This window comes from Dendropsophus ebraccatus, chromosome 7 (assembly GCF_027789765.1).
Source record: "Dendropsophus ebraccatus isolate aDenEbr1 chromosome 7, aDenEbr1.pat, whole genome shotgun sequence".
Classification (NCBI taxonomy): domain Eukaryota; kingdom Metazoa; phylum Chordata; class Amphibia; order Anura; family Hylidae; genus Dendropsophus; species Dendropsophus ebraccatus.
In genome coordinates, this window is record NC_091460.1 from 6,003,391 (window position 1) to 6,030,368 (window position 26,978).

At 43.1% G+C, this 26,978-nt stretch overlaps 1 protein-coding gene across 2 annotated transcripts in view; it reads left to right on the top strand.

Annotated features, from left to right (window-relative positions):
• The window catches only part of LOC138797241 (disintegrin and metalloproteinase domain-containing protein 19-like), an 84,934-nt gene that overhangs the window by 26,536 nt on the left and 31,420 nt on the right, over window positions 1-26,978 (top strand). For both annotated transcript variants that reach the window (XM_069977101.1, XM_069977102.1), the window contains exon 3: window positions 26,725-26,798. In XM_069977101.1, coding sequence (XP_069833202.1) covers window positions 26,725-26,798 — 74 coding nt within the window. The remainder of the gene's footprint in view (window positions 1-26,724; window positions 26,799-26,978) is intronic.

The window sequence follows — 26,978 nt, forward strand, 5'->3', positions numbered from 1 at the left end:
GGGACCTCCCCTCCTCCAACCCCCCATACACATCTCACAGGGTGCACCCCCCCCCCCCCCCCATACACATCTCACAGGGTGCACCCCCCCATACACATCTCACAGGGTGCACCCCCCCATACACATCTCACAGGGTGCACCCCCCCATATGCATCTCACAGGGTGCCCCCCCATACACATCTCACAGGGTGCACCCCCCCCATACACATCTCACAGGGTGCACCCCCCCATACACATCTCACAGGGTGTACCCCCCCATACACATCTCACAGGGTGCACCCCCCCATACACATCTCACAGGGTGCACCCCCCATACACATCTCACAGGGTGCACCCCCCATACACATCTCACAGGGTGCACCCCCCCCATACACATCTCACAGGGTGCACCCCCCATACACATCTCACAGGGTGCACCCCCCATACACATCTCACAGGGTGCACCCCCCCCCCCCCCCATACACATCTCACAGGGTGCACCCCCCCATACACATCTCACAGGGTGCACCCCCCATACACATCTCACAGGGTGTACCCCCCCATACACATCTCACAGGGTGCACCCCCCATACACATCTCACAGGGTGCACCCCCCATACACATCTCACAGGGTGCACCCCCCCATACACATCTCACAGGGTGCACCCCCCCCCCCCATACACATCTCACAGGGTGCACCCCCCCCCCCCCCATACACATCTCACAGGGTGCACCCCCCCATACACATCTCACAGGGTGCACCCCCCCATACACATCTCACAGGGTGCACCCCCCATACACATCTCACAGGGTGCACCCCCCCATACACATCTCACAGGGTGTACCCCCCCATACACATCTCACAGGGTGCACCCCCCCATACACATCTCACAGGGTGCACCCCCCCATACACATCTCACAGGGTGCACCCCCCCATACACATCTCACAGGGTGCACCCCCCATACACATCTCACAGGGTGCACCCCCCCATACACATCTCACAGGGTGCACCCCCCATACACATCTCACAGGGTGTACCCCCCCATACACATCTCACAGGGTGCACCCCCCATACACATCTCACAGGGTGCACCCCCCCATACACATCTCACAGGGTGCACCCCCCATACACATCTCACAGGGTGCACCCCCCCATACACATCTCACAGGGTGCACCCCCCCCATACACATCTCACAGGGTGCACCCCCCATACACATCTCACAGGGTGCACCCCCCATACACATCTCACAGGGTGCCCCCCCACACACATCTCACAGGGTGCACCCCCCCATACACATCTCACAGGGTGCACCCCCATACACATCTCACAGGGTGCCCCCCCACACACATCTCACAGGGTGCACCCCCCCATACACATCTCACAGGGTGCACCCCCCATACACATCTCACAGGGTGCACCCCCCATACACATCTCACAGGGTGCACCCCCCCATACACATCTCACAGGGTGCACCCCCCATACACATCTCACAGGGTGCACCCCCCATACACATCTCACAGGGTGCACCCCCCATACACATCTCACAGGGTGCACCCCCCATACACATCTCACAGGGTGCACCCCCCATACACATCTCACAGGGTGCACCCCCCATACACATCTCACAGGGTGCACCCCCCATACACATCTCACAGGGTGCCCCCCCCCATACACATCTCACAGGGTGCCCACCATACACATCTCACAGGGTGCACCCCCCATACACATCTCACAGGGTGCACCCCCCATACACATCTCACAGGGTGCCCCCCCCCATACACATCTCACAGGGTGCCCCCCCCCATACACATCTCACAGGGTGCCCCCCCCCATACACATCTCACAGGGTGCACCCCCCATACACATCTCACAGGGTGCACCCCCCATACACATCTCACAGGGTGCACCCCCCCATACACATCTCACAGGGTGCCCACCATACACATCTCACAGGGTGCACCCCCCATACACATCTCACAGGGTGCACCCCCCATACACATCTCACAGGGTGCCCCCCCCCATACACATCTCACAGGGTGCCCACCATACACATCTCACAGGGTGCACCCCCCATACACATCTCACAGGGTGCACCCTTCTATGGTCCGGGGGGAAGGGGGGGGCATGGGCTTCTGGATCTTATTGTCCATCTGACCTTCTTCCTGCTGATCTGTTCCGTTGCTATCAGTGAAAGTTAATGAATATGAAGTACTTATTCTCACCATGTTGAACAGCTGCATAAGGTCATTTTCTACAGTGTATCAGTCTGGAGCTCACAGAGCATTGTCTACACTGGATACAGAGCAGGGCTAGCTATGTACAATGTATCAGTCTGGAGCTCACAGAGCATTGTCTACACTGGATACAGCTGAGAGCAGGACTAGCTATGTACAATGTATCAGTCTGGAGCTCACAGAGCATTGTCTACACTGGATACAGCTGAGAGCAGGACTAGCTATGTACAATGTATCAGTCTGGAGCTCACAGAGCATTGTCTTTACTGGATACAGAGCAGGGCTAGCTATGTACAATGTATCAGTCTGGAGCTCACAGAGCATTGTCTACACTGGATACAGCTGAGAGCAGGACTAGCTATGTACAATGTATCAGTCTGGAGCTCACAGAGCATTGTCTACACTGGATACAGCTGAGAGCAGGACTACCTATGTACAATGTATCAGTCTGGAGCTCACAGAGCATTGTCTAGAATGTCCTCAGTCGCTGACTGTAAACTCATTTCTTGAATATGATGAGAAGCTGCACCATGAAGAGTATCAGAACGTTCTAGAACTTGTCAGCAGCCCCTCAGCTTAGTGGGAATCCCCGACACTGTGGGGAGATGAGTAACACATGTTCCTGCCCCTTCCCATCTGTCATGGCCTCCACCTGGTTCTCATGGGAGGAAACTTACTAGAAGCCTTTGATGTTGTATTCAGTGTCTGCATCATTTGTCTTTATTTTCCTATAAAACTTTCATAGGGCACATAGAGGGGAAGGGGCACATTCAGCAGAGGGGCCCAGGAGCAAATACCACCCCCCTGCTCCTCACACCACCACATCCGGGGGGGTCCGTCCTGTCACTTCTCCCCTCCTTCCCTTTATTACATGGATACAGTATCATGTGGAAAACACAACATAGCATCATCTCCTTTAGGATGGTGGCCAGAAATATAACCTGATATATGATGACATCAGCCGCTCACATCTCTTATTAGGAAACTCATGCAATGTCATTTCCTGCAGTCATCATATTATATCTACTATCTACCACCACACACCTGAATACCACCCTAACCCCACCCAGTGGTGTCTACCAGTGCTAACACCCTTCCTGCCCTGCCCTCGTCTTCTCCCCTCTACAGAAGTATAACTACTATAATACTGCCCCTATATACAGGAATATAACTGCTATAATACTACCCCTATATACAGGAATATAACTACTATAATACTGCTCCTATATACAGGAATATAACTACTATAATACTGCTCCTATATACAGGAATATAACTACTATAATACTGCTCCTATATACAGGAATATACTACTATAATACTACTCCTATATACAGGGATATACTACTATAATACTGCTCCTATATACAGGAATATAACTACTATAATACTGCTCCTATATACAGGAATATAACTACTATAATACTGCTCCTATATACAGGAATATAACTACTATAATACGGCCCCTATATACAGGAATATAACTACTATAATACTGCTCCTATATACAGGAATATAACTACTATAATACTGCTCCTATATACAGGAATATAACTACTATAATACTGCTCCTATATACAGGAATATAACTACTATAATACTGCTCCTATATACAGGAATATAACTACTATAATACTGCCCCTATATACAGGAATATAACTGCTATAATACTGCCCCTACATACAGGAATATAACTACTATAATACTGCTCCCTATATACAGGAATATACTACTATAATACTGCCCCCTATAAACAGGAATATAACTACTATAATACTGCTCCTATATACAGGAATATAACTACTATAATACTGCTCCTATATACAGGAATATAACTGCTATAATACTGCCCCTATATACAGGAATATAACTGCTATAATACTGCCCCTACATACAGGAATATAACTGCTATAATACTGCCCCTACATACAGGAATATAACTGCTATAATACTGCCCCTACATACAGGAATATAACTACTATAATACTGCTCCTATATACAGGAATATAACTACTATAATACTGCCCCTATATACAGGAATATAACTGCTATAATACTGCTCACTATATACAGGAATATAACTACTATAATACTGCTCACTATATACAGGAATATAACTACTATAATACTGCTCCTATATACAGGAATATAACTACTATAATACTGCTCCTATATACAGGGATATAACTACTATAATACTGCTCCTATATACAGGAATATAACTACTATAATACTGCTCCTATATACAGGAATATAACTACTATAATACTGCTCCTATATACAGGAATATAACTGCTATAATACTACCCCTATATACAGGAATATAACTACTATAATACTGCCCCCTATATACAGGAATATAACTACTATAATACTGCTCCTATATACAGGAATATAACTACTATAATACTGCCCCTATATACAGGAATATAACTACTATAATACTGCTCCTATATACAGGACTATAACTACTATAATACTGCCCCCTATATACAGGGATATAACTACTATAATACTGCTCCTATATACAGGAATATACTACTATAATACTGCTCCTATATACAGGAATATAACTACTATAATACCGCTCCTATATACAGGGATATAACTACTATAATACTGCCCCTATATACAGGAATATAACTACTATAATACTGCTCCTATATACAGGAATATAACTACTATAATACTGCTCCTATATACAGGAATATAACTACTATAATACTGCCTCCTATATACAAGAATATAACTACTATAATACTGCTCCTATATACAAGAATATTACTACTATAATACTGCCCCTATATACAGGAATATAACTACTATAATACTGCTCCTATATACAGGAATATAACTACTATAATACTGCTCCTATATACAGGAATATAACTACTATAATACTGCCCCCTATATACAGGAATATAACTACTATAATACTGCTCTTATATACAGGAATATAACTACTATAATACTGCTCCTATATACAGGAATATAACTACTATAATACTGCCCCTATATACAGGAATATACTACTATAATACTGCTCCTATATACAGGAATATAACTACTATAATACTGCTCCTATATAAAGGGATATAACTACTATAATACTGCCCCCTATATACAGGGATATAACTACTATAATACTGCTCCTATATAAAGGGATATAACTACTATAATACTGCCCCCTATATACAGGGATATAACTACTATAATACTGCTCCTATATACAGGGATATAACTACTATAATACTGCTCCTATATACAATAATATAACTACTATAATACTGCTCCTATATACAAGAATATAACTGCTACAATACTGCTCCTATATACAGGGATATACTACTATAATACTGCTCCTATATACAAGAATATAACTACTATAATACTGCTCCTATATACAGGAATATAACTACTATAATACTGCTCCTATATACAAGAATATAACTGCTACAATACTGCTCCTATATACAGGGATATACTACTATAATACTGCTCCTATATACAAGAATATAACTACTATAATACTGCTCCTATATACAGGAATATAACTACTATAATACTGCTCCCTATATACAGGAATATAACTACTATAATACTGCTCCTATATACAAGAATATAACTACTATAACACTGCTCCTATAGTGAGGGAAGCCCTCTTGCTCTTTGGCAGTAAATGTATAGCCTGTAGTCTTCCCATTGTCCATTGATGTACGGTATAGACACACATATATATATATATATATATATACACCAGGCGGTGATGTCACTCTCTTGGTATCTCCCCAGCAGGGTCCGGGGCTTTGGGAACATGTAGTGTGAGGGACATTATCGGAGATGTCTGCTCGCCTTATTAGGAGATATAAGTGAGTGTTCTCGGCTGTGCTCAGTAATAGCTCACAAATGCTATAAAAATTACAGTGATATGAGTAAAACCACTGGAATAAGCCCAACATTGTTACAGGACGACTCCGAGCACCACGAGAGACGCTTAACCCCAACAGTGCCAGAGATGGCGCTTTAGACAGGGCCGCACTAATAATAACCCCGGGTAACAGGAACGGGTCCAGGGATCTCAAGCCAAGTGATGACTCCACAGAGTGATGTCATAGGGGGAACTAGTAATAAGTTACGATATATATGTCATATATTAATAGTATGGCGACTGTCACTAATATCGTGTCTGCCACATGAGTTAGCCCATATAGCCTGATCATCATAATACAACATATATTTCTATCACTATCAGGTGAAGATCTATCATCTCAGTCTATAGGTCCACATTTATCCCATCACCCCAATCTATAGGTCCACCATATCCACATTCATCCCATCACCCCAATCTATACGTCCACCACGTCCACATTCATCCCATCACCCCAATCTATACGTCTCCCACGTCCATATTCATCCCATCACCCCAATCTATAGGTCCACCATATCCACATTCATCCCATCACTCCAATCTATAGGTCCACCATGTCCACATTCATCCCATCACTCCAATCTATAGGTCCACCATGTCCACATTCATCCCATCACCCCAATCTATAGGGCCATTACCTCAACATTTATCCCATCAACCCAATCTATAGAGTCTTAATGCCAACATTTATCCCATTATCTCAATTGGGAGAGCCACCACATGGATATACTGCCCCATCATCCCAATCTACAGATCCATCGTGTCCACATTTACTCCATTATCTACAGATCAATCATGTCCACATTTACCCCATTATCTCAGTCTATAGATCCATCGTGTCCACATTTAACCCATTATTTCCGCTGTTAATCCATCATATCCACATTTACCCCATCATTTCCCTCTTCACATCCATTGTGTCCACATTTACCCCATTATTTCCCTTTATATAGATCCATAGTGTCCACATTTCCCCCATTATTTCCCTCTATAGATCCATTGTGTCCCTAGTTACCCCATTATTTCCCTATACACATCCATTGTGTCCACATTTACCCCATTATTTCCCTCTATAGATCCATTGTGTCCACATTTACCCCATTATTTCCCTTTATATAGATCCATAGTGTCCACATTTACCCCATCATTTCCCTATACACATTCATCATGTTCACATTTATCCCCATTATTTCCCTCTATAGATCCATTGTGTCCAGATTTCCCCATTATCTCATTCTACACAAAAATTCTTTATTATCGGATTATTGTCTATGTATGGCTTCTTTCTTTACAGTAGGAATGTCTTGACTATATCACACCTAGTCAATGTCTATGACTAGATCTATGTGCATCATATTACATATATATATTTTTTCATTTGCCTATTTATTTTCCTTGGCAATTTATCACGTCATGACATATGATTTCATATATATATGCATATATACATACCCTTTGTGTGTCATGTTGTTTTTTGTATGTTACACCTCTATGTTGTTTGTCACAGCACAATGGCACTTTATATTATTGTGATGCTATTTACAAATCACCTAGTAGTATTTATTTATATTTTATTTATTAGCACTGTTCATGATGTACTTGCATTTTCTAATATTGGTAGACTTTTTATAGCTATTGGTTACTTGTCTCCCCCCCCTCTGTTTTTCACCATCATTGTCCCTAGGTCTCTTGTACCTTATTTCATCTAGGTCCTTTTTTTAGGTGCTGCATGTCCTTTGTTTATTATTTTCCCTACTCTTTATTCGCCATAGGCATTGTGCAATGATTCCCTGTATGTGTTTATTCCAGGATTGAAGGATATGGTGTTTATTTATACTTAGATATATCAGGGAATCTTAGTACACCTTTTGTAGGGGCTCATATAGGGTGCTGTATTCTCTCATGCATTTGCACTTTGTTTGTATACATATTTATTGATTTGTTACTTAGGTTTTTTCTGGTGTGAGGGGACTAGCATTTTGCTTCTGGATGGGATATGAGACATTTATCTGGAGTTTATAATTCTCCACTATTGGCCCTGAGCACATGATTACGTTCATGGTCTCTTGTTCTGTTTTTTAAGTGCTTTTAACTTTTTTCAAGTGTTTTTCCTGTATGTTTCAATGGTTTGTTAAATAAAGAAATTTTTATTTCTCTCCTATTCTTGGTGTGCCATTGCCCTTATTACATACTTACTTTTGTTCTTTTTCCCCCTCATTCTACACATCCATCGTGTCCACATTTCCCCCATTATTTCTCTCTAAAGATCCATCGTATCCACATTTCCCCATTACCTCATTCTACACATCCATAGTGTCCACATTTACCCCATTATTTCCCTCTATATAGATCCATAGTGTCCACATTTACCCCATTATTTCCATCTACACATCCATTGTGTCCACATTTACCCCATTATTTCCCTCTACACATCTATTGTGTCCACATTTACCCCATTATTTCCCTCTATAGATCCATTGTGTCCACATTTACCCCATTATTTCCCTCTATAGATCCATTGTGTCCACATTTACCCCATTATTTCCCTCTACACATCTATTGTGTCCACATTTACCCCATTATTTCCCTCTATAGATCCATTGTGTCCACATTTACCCCATTATTTCCCTCTATAGATCCATTGTGTCCACATTTACCCCATTATTTCCCTCTACACATCCATTGTGTCCTCATTTACCCCATTATTTCCCTCTATAGATCCATTGTGTCCACATTTACCCCATTATCTCAGCCTACACATCCATTGTGTCTACATTTACCCCATTATCTCAGTCTATAGATCCATTGTGTCCACATTTACCCCATTATCTCAGCCTACACATCCATTGTGTCCACATTTACCCCATTATTTCCCTTTATATAGATCCATAGTGTCCACATTTACCCCATTATTTACCTCTACACATCCATCATTTCCACATTTACCCCATTATTTCCATCTACACATCCCTTGTGTCCACATATACCCCATTATTTCCCTCTATAGATCCATTGTGTCCACATTTCCCCCATTATTTCTCTCTATAGATCCATTATGTCCACATTTTCCCCATTATCTCAGTCTACAGATCCATTGTGTCCACATGTACCCCATTATCTCAGTCTACAGATCCATTGTGTCCACATTTACCCCATTATTTCCCTCTACACATCCATCATGTCCACATTTACCCCATTATTTCCATCTACACATCCATTATCTCAGTCTACAGATCCATTGTGTCCCTATTTACCCCATTATTTCCCTCTACACATCCATTGTGTTCACATTTACCCCGTTATCTCAGTCTACACATCCATTGTGTCCACATTTCCCCCATTATTTCTCTCTATAGATCCATTATGTCCACATTTCCCCCATTATCTCAGTCTACAGATCCATTGTGTCCACATGTACCCCATTATCTCAGTCTACAGATCCATTGTGTCCACATTTACCCCATTATTTCCCTCTACACATCCATCATGTCCACATTTACCCCATTATTTCCATCTACACATCCATTATCTCAGTCTACACATCCATTGTGTCCACATTTACCCCATTATTTCTCTCTATAGATCCATTGTGTCCACATTTCCCCCATTATCTCAGTCTACAGATCCATTGTGTCCACATGTACCCCATTATCTCAGTCTACAGATCCATTGGGGGAGATTTATCAAAGGGTGTAAAATTTAGACTGGTGCAAACTGCCCACAGCAACCAATCACAGCTCAGCTTTCCTTTCAGCACTGCCTAAAGCTGAGCTGTGATTGGTTGCTGTGGGTAGTTTGCCCCAGTCTAAATTTTACACCCTTTGATAAATCTCCCCCATTGTGTCCACATTTACCCCATTATTTTCCTCCATGGATCCATCGTGTCCATATTTCCCCCATTATCTCAGTCTACAAATCCATTGTGTCCACATTTCCCCCATTATTTCAGTCTACAGATCCATTGTGTCCACGTTTACCCCATTTTCTCAATCTACAGATTCCTTATGTCCACATTTCCCCCATTATGTCAGTCTATAGATCCATCGTATCCACATTTCCATCATTATGTCAGTCTATAGATCCATCGTATCCACATTTCCATCATTATGTCAGTCTATAGATCCATCGTATCCACATTTCCATCATTATGTCAGTCTACAGATCTATCGTGTCCACATTTCCCCATTATCTCAGTTTACACATCCATCATGTCCACATTTCCCCCATTATCTCTGTCTACAGATCCATAATGTCCACATTTACCCCATTATCTCAGTCTAGAGATTCATAATGTCCACATTTCCCCATTATCTCAGTTTACACATCCATCATGTCCACATTTACCCCATTATCTCAGTCTACAGATTCATAATGTCCACATTTACCCCATTATTTCCCTCTATAGATCCATTGTGTCCACATTTCCCCCATTATCTCAGTCTACAGATCCATTGTGTCCACATTTCCCCCATTATCTCAGTCTATAGATCCATTGTGTCCACATTTACCCCATTATTTCCCTTTATATAGATCCATAGTGTCCACATTTACCCCATCATTTCCCTATACACATTCATCATGTTCACATTTATCCCCATTATTTCCCTCTATAGATCCATTGTGTCCACATTTCCCCATTATCTCATTCTACACAAAAATTCTTTTTCGGATTATTGTCTATGTATGGCTTCTTTCTTTACAGTAGGAATGTCTTGACTATATCACACCTAGTCAATGTCTATGACTAGATCTATGTGCATCATATTACATATATATATTTTTTCATTTGCCTATTTATTTTCCTTGGCAATTTATCACGTCATGACATATGATTTCATATATATATGCATATATACATACCCTTTGTGTGTCATGTTGTTTTTTGTATGTTACACCTCTATGTTGTTTGTCACAGCACAATGGCACTTTATATTATTGTGATGCTATTTACAAATCACCTAGTAGTATTTATTTATATTTTATTTATTAGCACTGTTCATGATGTACTTGCATTTTCTAATATTGGTAGACTTTTTATAGCTATTGGTTACTTGTCTCCCCCCCCCCCCCCCCCCCCCTCTGTTTTTCACCATCATTGTCCCTAGGTCTCTTGTACCTTATTTCATCTAGGTCCTTTTTTTAGGTGCTGCATGTCCTTTGTTTATTATTTTCCCTACTCTTTATTCGCCATAGGCATTGTGCAATGATTCCCTGTATGTGTTTATTCCAGGATTGAAGGATATGGTGTTTATTTATACTTAGATATACCAGGGAATCTTAGTACACCTTTTGTAGGGGCTCATATAGGGTGCTGTATTCTCTCATGCATTTGCACTTTGTTTGTATACATATTTATTGATTTGTTACTTAGGTTTTTTCTGGTGTGAGGGGACTAGCATTTTGCTTCTGGATGGGATATGAGACATTTATCTGGAGTTTATAATTCTCCACTATTGGCCCTGAGCACATGATTACGTTCATGGTCTCTTGTTCTGTTTTTTAAGTGCTTTTAACTTTTTTCAAGTGTTTTTCCTGTATGTTTCAATGGTTTGTTAAATAAAGAAATTTTTATTTCTCTCCTATTCTTGGTGTGCCATTGCCCTTATTACATACTTACTTTTGTTCTTTTTCCCCCTCATTCTACACATCCATCGTGTCCACATTTCCCCCATTATTTGCCTCTAAAGATCCATCGTATCCACATTTCCCCATTACCTCATTCTACACATCCATAGTGTCCACATTTACCCCATTATTTCCATCTACACATCCATTGTGTCCCTAGTTACCCCATTATTTTCCTCTACACATCCATTGTGTCCACATTTCCCCCATTATTTCCCTCTATATAGATCCATAGTGTCCACATTTCCCCCATTATTTCCCTCTATAGATCCATTGTGTCCACATTTACCCCATTACCTCATTCTACACATCCATTGTGTCCACATTTCCCCATTACCTCATTCTACACATCCATAGTGTCCACATTTACCCCATTATTTCCCTCTATACAGATCCATAGTGTCCACAATACCCCATTATTTCCCTCTACACATCCATCGTGTCCACATTTACTCCATTATTTCCATCTACACATCCATTGTGTCCCTAGTTACCCCATTATTTCCCTCTACACATCCATTGTGTCCACATTTACCCCATTATTTCCCTCTATAGATCCATTTGTCCACATTTACCCCATTATCTCAGCCTACACATCCATTGTGTCTACATTTACCCCATTATCTCAGTCTATAGATCCATTGTGTCCACATTTACCCCATTATCTCAGCCTACACATCCATTGTGTCCACATTTACCCCATTATTTCCCTTTATATAGATCCATAGTGTCCACATTTACCCCATTATTTACCTCTACACATCCATCATTTCCACATTTACCCCATTATTTCCATCTACACATCCCTTGTGTCCACATATACCCCATTATTTCCCTCTATAGATCCATTGTGTCCACATTTCCCCCATTATTTCCCTCTACACATCCATTGTGTCCACATTTACCCCATTATTTCCCTCTATATAGATCCATAGTGTCCACATTTACCCCATTATTTCCCTCTACACATCCATCGTGTCCACATTTACTCCATTATTTCCATCTACACATCCATTGTGTCCCTAGTTACCCCATTATTTCCCTCTACACATCCATTGTGTCCACATTTACCCCATTATTTCACTCTACACATCCATTGTGTCCACATTTACCCCATTATTTCCCTCTACACATCCATTGTGTCCACATTTACCCCATTATTTCACTCTACACATCCATTCTGTCCACATTTCCCCCATTATTTCTCTCTATAGATCCATTGTGTCCACATTTCCCCCATTATCTCAGTCTACAGATCCATTGTGTCCACATGTACCCCATTATCTCAGTCTACAGATCCATTGGGGGAGATTTATCAAAGGGTGTAAAATTTAGACTGGTGCAAACTGCCCACAGCAACCAATCACAGATCAGCTTTCCTTTCAGCACTGCCTAAAGCTAAGCTGTGATTGGTTGCTGTGGGTAGTTTGCCCCAGTCTAATTTTTACACCCTTTGATAAATCTCCCCCATTGTGTCCACATTTACCCGATTATTTTCCTCCATGGATCCATCGTGTCCATATTTCCCCCATTATCTCAGTCTACAAATCCATTGTGTCCACATTTCCCCCATTATTTCCGTCAGTAGATCCAACATGTCCACATTTCCCCCATTATTTCAGTCTACAGATCCATTGTGTCCACGTTTACCCCATTTTCTCAATCTACAGATTCCTTATGTCCACATTTCCCCCATTATGTCAGTCTATAGATCCATCGTATCCACATTTCCATCATTATGTCAGTCTATAGATCCATCGTATCCACATTTCCATCATTATGTCAGTCTATAGATCCATCGTATCCACATTTCCATCATTATGTCAGTCTACAGATCTATCGTGTCCACATTTCCCCATTATCTCAGTTTACACATCCATCATGTCCACATTTCCCCCATTATCTCTGTCTACAGATCCATAATGTCCACATTTACCCCATTATCTCAGTCTACAGATTCATAATGTCCACATTTACCCCATTATCTCAGTCTACAGATTCATAATGTCCACATTTACCCCATTATCTCAGTCTACAGATCCATCATGTCCACATTTCCCCCATTATCTCTGTCTACAGATCCATAATGTCCACATTTACCCCATTATCTCAGTCTACACATCCATAATGTCCACATTTACCCCATTATCTCAGTCTACAGATCCATCACGTCCACATTTACCCCATTATCTCAGTCTACAGATCCATCATGTCCACATTTACCCTATTATCTTAGTCTACAGATCCATAATGTCCACATTTACCACAATTTCTCAGTCTACAGATCCATCACGTCCACATTTACCCCATTATCTCAGTCTACACATCCATCACGTCCACATTTACCCCATTATCTCAGTCTACACATCCCTCGTGTCTAGGTTCCGCCTCTTTCTATAGATAAATCCTCTCAAGATCCAGTCCCATAACCTCAATCTATCGCTTCGACACGACAACATACAGACACATGGTCATAAGGTGTAGCCCCACATCTACCCTGGACAATCGCCCCATGTGCCCGGCTCATCTAGGGTTAACTCTTCCATATCTCTTCCTGTCCCTTATCTGCTGCAGGACTCTGCATTGGAAGCCATCCTGCTAGAACTGGTATAAGCTGTATGAGTCTAGTCTGGACCCCTGAGCTGTCACATTCCAGAGATATGAGAGGTTATGATGATGCCAACCGGTATCACAGCTCAAGGTGCGGCTGCCAGAAGACCCTATAGACCCCCCACACTAATCTATAATCTATACCCCATTATTTCCCTCTATAGATCCATTGTGTCCACATTTCCCCCATTATTTCTCTTTATAGATCCATTGTGTCCACATTTCCCCCATTATCTCAGTCTACAGATCCATTGTGTCCACATGTACCCCATTATCTCAGTCTACAGATCCATTGGGGGAGATTTATCAAAGGGTGTAAAATTTAGATTGGTGCAAACTGCCCACAGCAACCAATCACAGCTCAGCTTTCCTTTCAGCACTGCCTAAAGCTGAGCTGTAATTGGTTGCTGTGGGTAGTTTGCACCAGTCTAAATTTTACACCCTTTGATAAATCTCCCCCATTGTGTCCACATTTACCCGATTATTTTCCTCCATGGATCCATCGTGTCCACATTTCCCCCATTATCTCAGTCTACAAATCCATTGTGTCCACATTTCCCCCATTATTTCCGTCAGTAGATCCAACATGTCCACATTTCCCCCATTATTTCAGTCTACAGATCCATTGTGTCCACGTTTACCCCATTTTCTCAATCTACAGATTCCTTATGTCCACATTTCCCCCATTATGTCAGTCTATAGATCCATCGTATCCACATTTCCATCATTATGTCAGTCTATAGATCCATCGTATCCACATTTCCATCATTATGTCAGTCTATAGATCCATCATATCCACATTTCCATCATTATGTCAGTCTACAGATCTATCGTGTCCACGTTTCCCCATTATCTCAGTTTACACATCCATCATGTCCACAATTCCCCCATTATCTCAGTCTACAGATCCATAATGTCCACATTTCCCCATTATCTCTGTCTACAGATCGATAATGTCCACATTTACCCCATTATCTCAGTCTACAGATCCATAATGTCCACATTTACCCCATTATCTCCGTCTACACATTCATCACGTCCACATTTCCCCCATTATCTCTGTCTACAGATCCATAATGTCCACATTTACCCCATTATCTCAGTCTACAGATTCATAATGTCCACATTTCCCCCATTATCTCAGTCTACACATCCATCACGTCCACGTTTACCCCATTATCTCTGTCTACAGATCCATAATGTCCACATTTACCGCATTATCTCAGTCTACAGATCCATAATGTCCACATTTACCCCATTATCTCAGTCTACATATCCATAATGTCCACATTTACCCCATTATCTCAGTCTACAGATCCATCTCGTCCACATTTACCCCATTATCTCAGTCTACACATCCATCACGTCCACATTTACCCCATTATCTCAGTCTACAGATTCATAATGTCCACATTTCCCCCATTATCTCAGTCTACACATCCATCACGTCCACGTTTACCCCATTATCTCTGTCTACAGATCCATAATGTCCACATTTCCCCCATTATCTCAGTCTACAGATCCATAATGTCCACATTTCCCCCATTATCTCAGTCTACAGATCCATAATGTCCACATTTCCCCCATTATCTCTGTCTACAGATCCATAATGTCCACATTTACCCCATTATCTCAGTCTACAGATCCATAATGTCCACATTTCCCCATTATCTCAGTCTACACATCCATCACGTCCACGTTTACCCCATTATCTCTGTCTACAGATCCATAATGTCCACATTTCCCCCATTATCTCAGTCTACAGATCCATAATGTCCACATTTCCCCATTATCTCAGTCTACAGATCCATAATGTCCACATTTCCCCCATTATCTCTGTCTACAGATCCATAATGTCCACATTTACCCCATTATCTCAGTCTACAGATCCATAATGTCCACATTTCCCCATTATCTCAGTCTACAAATCCATAATGTCCACATTTACCCCATTATCTCTGTCTACAGATCCATAATGTCCACATTTCCCCATTATCTCTGTCTACAGATCCATAATGTCCACATTTACCGCATTATCTCAGTCTACACATCCATCACGTCCACATTTCCCCCATTATCTCTGTCTACAGATCCATAATGTCCACATTTACCCCATTATCTCAGTCTACAGATCCATAATGTCCACATTTACCCCATTATCTCAGTCTACAGATCCATCACGTCCACATTTACCCCATTATCTCAGTCTACACATCCCTCAGTCATTATCTCAGTCTACAGGTTCCGCCTCTTTCTATAGATAAATCCTCTCAAGATCCAGTCCCATAACCTCAATCTATCGCTTCGACACGACAACATACAGACACATGGTCATAAGGTGTAGCCCCACATCTACCCTGGACAATCGCCCCATGTGCCCGGCTCATCTAGGGTTAACTCTTCCATATCTCTTCCTGTCCCTTATCTGCTGCAGGACTCTGCATTGGAAGCCATCCTGCTAGAACTGGTATAAGCTGTATGAGTCTAGTCTGGACCCCTGAGCTGTCACATTCCAGAGATATGAGAGGTTATGATGATGCCAACCGGTATCACAGCTCAAGGTGCGGCTGCCAGAAGACCCTATAGACCCCCACACTAATCTATAACACACTTACTGTAAAGAGCCCCTCCTGGTACAGAATGCTTAAGGAAGAACCCCCCTCCCGTCAGGGCGGCCACCACTACTACCCCGAGAAGCTTTCATGCAGAGTCTTATATGTTAGGGTATCGTTCATCTATTTGTGGAGAAGCAGAGGTTAAGTGGTGGAGACCCCCAACCCCCCCCCCCCCCCCCCCCCCCCCCCCCAGTACTGGAGCGGTGACAGGAAGTGTAACCCATCATTAACACAGCCGGCAGCCCTATAGTTACAGGAGAAGATTATTATTACGGCTGGAACTCGGGGAGAAATAGTAGACGTTCCGTTCTCCAACAGATGTAGAATCGGTAGAGAGAGAGAGAGAGAGAGAGAGAGAGAGAGAGAGAGAGAGAGAGAGAGAGAGGACCTCCGGGAGGGTAATGGGCACCTTCTAAGATCATCTCACTACTGTCAGGAAGCCTGCCCCACATCTGGGGATGACTACCCAGGACAGGACTCACTGATGATGTCATCACTCATCAACACTCACCCCCATGATGTCATCACTCACCCCCATCCCAGCAGTTATATGGTCTGACACTCAATGATGATGTCATCACTCAACTTTCAATCCCAGGAGCTAAATGGTCTGACACTCACTGATGATGTCATAACTCACCCCCATCCTAGCAGCTATATGGTCTGACACTCACTGATGATGTCATAACTCACCCCCATCCCAGCAGCTATATGGTCTGACACTCACTGATGATGTCATAACTCACCCCCATCCCAGCAGCCATATGGTCTGACACTCACTGATGATGTCATCACTCATCCCCCCCATCCGTCACAGCCCTGTTTGACCCCAGTGGGCTCTGGTGAGCTGTTTAACATGTCCATGATGTTATATGCAATTGCTAAAGGAGGACGAAGGAGGGAGGAGCCTCTGGTGACCAAATGACAGGGGAGGCAGCTCTATTACAGATAAAACATGGCTGCTGACACATACACTCCACATGAGTCCACTATCATAGCTGGCCTGTCCCGGACAGGGAACCTGGCAGAGTCAGGCCCTGGCTAAGTTCAGCAGGGATGCCTGATCTGTGAGTCCTGCTCCTCTCAGAATCAGAGACAAACTCAAACTTACTTGACGCTGCACTTCTTCTCCCCATGTGACGACTCCCTACAGGGTGGGTAAAAGTCCGTGTGAGTGGTGAAGAAAAAAGTGGGTAAAGAAAAGAAGATAGAGATAGGTGGAAGAAGAAGAGCATCTCTCATTGGTGCACAGAATCGCATAACAAGATAGTAACCCTATAGTGACTACAGCTGTGCAACATATACAAGACTTAACACAGTGACATCTAGTGGCAAAACTCATACACAGCTTCATTACCACTTTACTTTAGAGTACAGGGCATTTGTGACGGGTGTTCAGACTAGAAACACCTGTGGTGGGACACCACTCATATGTATCCATATCCCTGATGTCTATAGGACCGCCTCACCCCATGTGTATCCGCACCCCTGATGTCTATAGGACCAGTCTCACCACATGTGTATCTGCACCCCTGATGTCTATAGGACTCCCTCACCCCATGTGTATCCGCACCCCTGATGTCTATAGGACAACCTCACCCCATGTGTATCTGCACCCCTGATGTCTATAGGACCAGTATCACCACATGTGTATCTGCACCCCTGATGTCTATAGGACCGCCCTCGCACCCCTGATGTCTATAGGACCGTCCTCACCCCATGTGTATCCGCACCCCTGATGTCTATAGGACCAGTCTCACCACATGTGTATCCGCACCCCAGATGTCTATAGGACTGCTCTCGCACCCCTGATGTCTATAGGACCAGTCTCACCACATGTGTATCTGCACCCCTGATGTTTATAGGACCAGTCTCACCACATGTGTATCCGCAGCCCTGATGTCTAAAGGACTGCCCTCACTACATGTGTATCTGCACCCCTGATATCTATAGGACCGCCCTCACTGCATGTGTATCCGCACCCCTGATGTCTATAGGACCGCCCTCACTACATGTGTATCCGCACCCCTGATATCTATAGGACCGCCCTCACTGCATGTGTATCCGCACCCCTGATATCTATAGGACCGCTTTCACCCCATGTGTATCTGCACCCCTGATGTCTATAGGACCACCCTCACTACATGTGTATCTGCACCCCTGATGTCTATAGGACCACCCTCACTACATGTGTATCTGCACCCCTGATGTCTATAGGACCGCCCTCACTACATGTGTATCTGCACCCCTGATGTCTATAGGACCGCCCTAGCACCCCTGATGTCTATAGGACCACCCTCACCCCATGTGTATCCGCAGCCCTGATGTCTATAGGACCAGTCTCACTACATGTGTATCCGCAGCCCTGATGTCTAAAGGACTGCCCTCACTACATGTGTATCCGCACCCCTGATATCTATCGGACCACCCTCACTACATATGTATCTGCCCCCCTTGATGTCTATAGCACCGCCCTCACCCCATGTGTATCCGCACCCCTGATGTCTATAGGACCGCCCTCACTGCCTGTGTATCCGCACCCCTGATGTCTAAAGGACCGCCCTCACTGCATGTGTATCCGCACCCCTGATGTCTATAGGACCGCTCTCACCCCATGTGTATCTGCTCTTCTGATGTCTATAGGACCACCCTCACTACATGTGTATCTGCACCCCTGATGTCTATAGGACCGCCCTCACTACATGTGTATCTGCACCCCTGATGTCTATAGGACCGCCCTCGCACCCCTGATGTCTATAGGACCACCCTCACCCCATGTGTATCCGCACCCCTGATGTCTATAGGACCGCCCTCACTACATGTGTATCTGCACCCCTGATGTCTATAGGACCGCCCTTACTACATGTGTATCCGCACCCCTGATGTCTATAGGACCGCCCTCACTACATGTGTATCCGCCCCCTGATGTCTATAGGACCGCCCTCACTACATGTGTATCTGCACCCCTGATGTCTATAGGACCGCCCTTACTACATGTGTATCCGCACCCCTGATGTCTATAGGACCGCCCTCACTACATGTGTATCCGCCCCCCTGATGTCTATAGGACCGCTCTCACTACATGTGTATCCGCACCCCTGATATCTATAGGACCGCCCTCACTACATGTGTATCCGCACCCCTGATGTCTATAGGACCGCCCTCACTACATGTGTATCCGCACCCCTGATGTCTATAGGACCACCCTCACTGCCTGTGTATCTGCACCCCTGATGTCTATAGGATCGCCCTCACTACATGTGTATCCGCACCCCTGATGTCTATAGGACCACCCCCACCCCATGTGTATCCGCACCCCTGATATCTATAGGACCGCCCTCACCCCATGTGTATCCGCACCCCTGATATCTATAGGACCACCCTCACTACATGTGTATCCGCACCCCTGATGTCTATAGGACCACCCTCACCCCATGTGTATCCGCACCCCTGATGTCTATAGGACCACCCTCACCCCATGTGTATCCGCACCCCTGATGTCTATAGGACCACCCTCACCCCATGTGTATCTGCACCCCTGATGTCTATAGGACCGCTCTCACTACATGTGTATCTGCACCCCTGATGTCTATAGGACCGCCCTCACTACATGTGTATCCGCACCCCTGATGTCTATAGGACCACCCTCACTACATGTGTATCTGCACCCCTGATGTCTATAGGACCACCCTCACTGCCTGTGTATCCACACCCCTGATGTCTATAGGACCGCCCTCACCCCATGTGTATCCGCACCCCTGATGTCTATAGGACCGCCCTCACCCCATGTGTATCCGCACCCCTGATGTCTATAGGACCACCCCCACCCCATGTGTATCCGCACCCCTGATATCCATGTGATCTCAGGGAACCGTCACACGTGAACGCGGCTCCTACGCTTATAGTGTCAGTGTGATCTGGGAGACCCCACACACAGGTATAACACAGAACGAGAGCGCTCAGAGGGTTCAGAGTGGTTGTGGCTGCGGGCGGCGGGGGAAGCGGTTTCCTGTTTGTCACTGAACCTTATAGAGATGGAACATTGTCATATCGAAAGCAGAACGGTTGTCACCACCGGAAGACTGATAATCATAGATCTCTATTAAAGATAATCTATTAAAGGGGTACTCCGGTGAAAATCTTTTTCTTTCAGATCAACTGGCTTCAGAAAGTTACTTAGATTTGTAATTTACCTTTATTTAAAAACAAAAACTAAAAACTCCAGGCTTCCAGTACTTATCAGCTGCTGTATGTCCTGCAGGAAGTGGTGTATTCTCTCCAGTCTGACACAGTGCTCTCTGCTGCCACCTCTGTCCATGTCAGGAACTGCCCAGAGCAGCAGCAAATCCACATAAAAAACCTCTCCTGCTCTGAACAGTTCCTGACATGGACAGAGGTGGCAGCGGAGAGCACTGTGTCAGACTGACATAGTCCTTGATATGATGGCGTTGTACCATTCATGACAGCTTAACCTGGATTTTTCTGCCAAACTTTCTGTAGAGTTTTGGCTTGTGAAGCCCAGAATAGCAGAGCTCAGCGCGCGCCGCACTAATGAGGCCCAGAGACGGTGGTTTATTTATACCCTGGGATTGTGGGAAGAGATTGTTGTTCCTGCATTTCATTCACAGAGTATGTGTGTGTTTGTGTGTGTGTGTGTGGGGGGGGGGGGGGACTTGGACTTTTACTTTCTATATAAATAAACAGAAGGTGCCATGGATGTCTAAAAACCTGGACGTGGCTGAGATGTGATGTGGGCAGTGCCAGTGCCCCATGGATGGAGAAGGGACATGTATGAATGGAGAGGGGGCATGTATGGATGGGGAGGGGGCATGTATGTATGGGGAGGGGACATGTATGTATGGGAAGGACCATGTATGGATGGAGAGGAGACATGTATGGATGGAGAGGGGGCATGTATGGATGGGGAGGACCATGTATGGATGGAGAGGAGACATGTATGTATGGAGAGGAGACATGTATGGATGGAGAAGGGACATGTATGGATGGAGAGGGGGCATGTATGGATGGGGAGGGGGCATGTATGTATGGGGAGGGGACATGTATGTATGGGAAGGACCATGTATGGATGGAGAGGAGACATGTATGGATGGAGAGGGGGCATGTATGGATGGGGAGGACCATGTATGGATGGAGAGGAGACATGTATGTATGGAGAGGAGACATGTATGGATGGAGAAGGGACATGTATGGATGGAGAGGGGGCATGTATGGATGGAGAGGGGGCATGTATGGATGGGGAGGAGACATGTATGGATGGGGAGGAGACATGTATGGATGGGGAGGGGGCATGTATGGATGTAGAGGAGACATGTATGGATGGGGAGGAGACATGTATGTATGGGAAGGACCATGTATGGATGGAGAGGAGACATGTATGTATGGAGAAGGGACATGTATGGATGGAGAGGGGGCATGTATGGATGGGGAGGAGACATGTATGGATGGAGAGGGGCATGTATGTATGGGAAGGACCATGTATGGATGGGGAGGAGACATGTATGGATGGAGAAGGGACATGTATGGATGGAGAGGGGGCATGTATGGATGGGGAGGAGACATGTATGGATGGGAAGGACCATGTATGGATGGGGAGGAGACATGTATGGATGGGAAGGAGACATGTATGGATGGGAAGGACCATGTATGGATGGGGAGGAGACATGTATGGATGGGGCGGAGACATGTATGGATGGGAAGGACCATGTATGGATGGGGAAGAGACATGTATGGATGGAGAGGAGACATGTATGGATGGAGAGGAGACATGTATGGATGGGAAGGACCATGTATGGATGGGGAGGAGACATGTATGGATGGAGAGGAGACATGTATGGATGAAGAGGGGGCATGTATGGATGGAGAGGAGACATGTATGGATGGGAAGGACCATGTATGGATGGGGAGGAGACATGTATGGATGGAGAGGAGACATGTATGGATGGAGAGGAGACATGTATGGATGGGAAGGACCATGTATGGATGGAGAGGAGACATGTATGGATGGAGAGGAGACATGTATGGATGGGGCGGAGACATGTATGGATGGAGAGGAGACATGTATGGATGGGAAGGACCATGTATGGATGGGTAGGAGACATGTATGGATGGAGAGGAGACATGTATGGATGGAGAGGGGGCATGTATGGATGGAGAGGGGGCATGTATGGATGGGGAGGGGGCATGTATGGATGGGGAGGAGACATGTATGGATGGGAAGGACCATGTATGGATGAGGAGGAGACATGTATGGATGGGAAGGACCATGTATGGATGGAGAGGAGACATGTATGGATGGGAAGGACCATGTATGGATGGGGAGGAGACATGTATGGATGGGGAGGGGGCATGTATGGATGGAGAGGAGGCATGTATGGATGGGGAGGAGACATGTATGGATGGGAAGGACCATGTATGGATGAGGAGAAGACATGTATGGATGGGAAGGACCATGTATGGATGGGGAGGAGACATGTATGGATGGGGAGGGGGCATGTATGGATGGAGAGGAGACATGTATGGATGGAGAGGAGACATGTATGGATGGAGAGGAGACATGTATGGATGGAGAGGAGACATGTATGGATGGGGAGGGGGCATGTATGGATGGAGAGGAGACATGTATGATTGGGAATGGCCATGTATGGATGGAGAAGGGACATGTATGGATGGGGAGGAGACATGTATGGATGGAGAGGGGGCATGTATGGATGGGGAGGAGACATGTATGGATGGAGAGGAGACATGTATGGATGGAGAGGAGACATGTATGGATGGGGAGGGGGCATGTATGGATGGAGAGGAGACATGTATGGATGGGGAGGAGACATGTATGATTGGGAATGGGAAAAAGAAAAACTTTTGTCTCCAGCTCTTCAGTAAAAATCCAAAGTTTTATTTTAAGGCATCGTAAAAGGTACAAACAATTTTAAAAACACGCCGACGCGTTGCGAGGAATACACCTCTTAATCATGGCCATGTATGGATGGGGAGGACCATGTATCAATGGGGAGGAGACCATGGATAAATGGAGGATGGATGGGGAGGATCACAGTTGGATAGATGGAGAGGACCACGGATGGATGGAGAAAGGGGCACCGCTGTAACTAGTAGGGGAGACACTGGTGATAGTGAGGGAAGGTGGGTCCTACTGCTGTCATTGGGGGGTGGGGGGGGGGGTATGTAAGTGAGGCTTAAAGTCAGTCATATATAACAGTAACATTGTTCACTATAATAATTTTAATAATAACTTTTATTTATATAGCGCCAACAGATTCCGCAGCACTTTATATCACTATGCATCACTATATATTACTACATATCAGTATGCATCACTATATATTACTATGCATCACTATATATTACTACATATCAGTATGCATCACTATATATTACTATGCATCACTATATATCACTATGCATCACTGTATATCACTATGCATCACTATATATCACTATATATTACTATGCATTACTGTGTATCACTATGCATCACTATATATCACTATGCATCACTATATATCACTATGCATCACTATATATCACTATGCATCACTATATATCACTATATATTACTATGCATCACTGTGTATCACTATGCATCACTATATATCACTATGCATCACTATATATCACTATATATCACTATGCATCACTATATATCACTATGCATCACTGTATATCACTATGCATCACTATATATCACTATATATCACTATGCATCACTATATATCACTATGCATCACTGTATATCACTATGCATCACTATATATCACTATAGATCACTATGCATCACTATATATCACTATGCATCACTATATATCACTATAGATCACTATGCATCACTATATATCACTATGCATCACTATATATCACTATGCATCACTGTATATCACTATGCATCACTATATATCACTATAGATCACTATGCATCACTGTATATCACTATGCATCACTGTATATCACTATATATCACTATGCATCACTGTATATCACTATATATTACTATGCATCACTATATATCACTATATATCACTATGCATCACTATATATCACTATGCATCACTATATATTACTATGCGTCACTATATATCACTATGCCTCACTGTATATCACTATGCATCACTATATATCACTATGCATCACTATATATCACTATGCATCACTATTTATCACTATGCATCACTGTTTATCACTATGCATCACTGTATATCACTATGCATCACTATTTATCACTATGCATCACTGTATATCACTATATATCAGTATGCATCACTATATATCACTATGCATCACTATATATCACTATATATCACTATGCATCACTATATATCACTATATATTACTATATATCACTATGCATCACTATATATCACTGTATATCACTATATATCACTATGCATCACTATATATCACTATGCACCACTATATATCACTATGCATCACTATATATCTTTATATATCACTATGCATCACTATATATTACTATGCATCACTATATATCACTATATATCACTATGCATCACTATGCATCACTATATATCACTATGCATCACTATATATCACTATGCATCACTATATATCACTATGCATCACTATATATCACTATATATCACTATGCATCACTATGCATCACTATATATCACTATGCATCACTATATATCACTATGCATCACTATATATCACTATGCATCACTATATATCACTATGCATCACTATTTATCACTATGCATCACTGTTTATCACTATGCATCACTGTATATCACTATGCATCACTATTTATCACTATGCATCACTGTATATCACTATATATCAGTATGCATCACTATATATCACTATGCATCACTATATATCACTATATATCACTATGCATCACTATATATCACTATATATTACTATATATCACTATGCATCACTATATATCACTGTATATCACTATATATCACTATGCATCACTATATATCACTATGCACCACTATATATCACTATATATCACTATGCATCACTATATATCACTATGCACCACTATATATCACTATATATCACTATGCATCACTATATATCTTTATATATCACTATGCATCACTATATATCACTATATATCACTATGCATCACTATATATCACTATGCATCACTATATATCACTATATATCACTATGCATCACTATGCATCACTATATATCACTATGCATCACTATATATCACTATGCATCACTATATATCACTATATATCACTATGCATCACTATGCATCACTATATATCACTGTATATCACTATATATCACTATGCATCACTATATATCACTATGCACCACTATATATCACTATATATCACTATGCATCACTATGCATCACTATATATCACTATATATCACTATGCATCACTATATATCACTATATATCACTATGCACCACTATATATCACTATATATCCCTATATATCACTATGCATCACTATATATCACTATGCATCACTATATATCACTATGCATCACTATATATCACTATATATCACTATATATTACTATATATCACTATGCATCACTATATATCACTATGCATCACTATATATCACTATATATCACTATGCACCACTATATATCACTATATATCCCTATATATCACTATGCATCACTATATATCCCTATATATCACTATATATCTGCTTATATCACTTGTATCTGCTGACTCCGGTGATTTTGTTTCCATCAGGTGGCGCCAGCTCGGGGGGAGATCCTGGTGATGTCAGAGGGAAGACGTCTTATCCTGGAGGTGGAGAGGAACCGGTAGGTGTTCTTCTATCAGTGTATATACCGTGTATCATTGTTATCCTATCAGTGTATATACTGTGTATCATTGTCATCCTATCACTGTATATACCGTGTATCATTGTTATCCTATCACTGTATATACCGTTTATCATTGTCATCCTATCACTGTATATACCGTATATCATTGTCATCCTA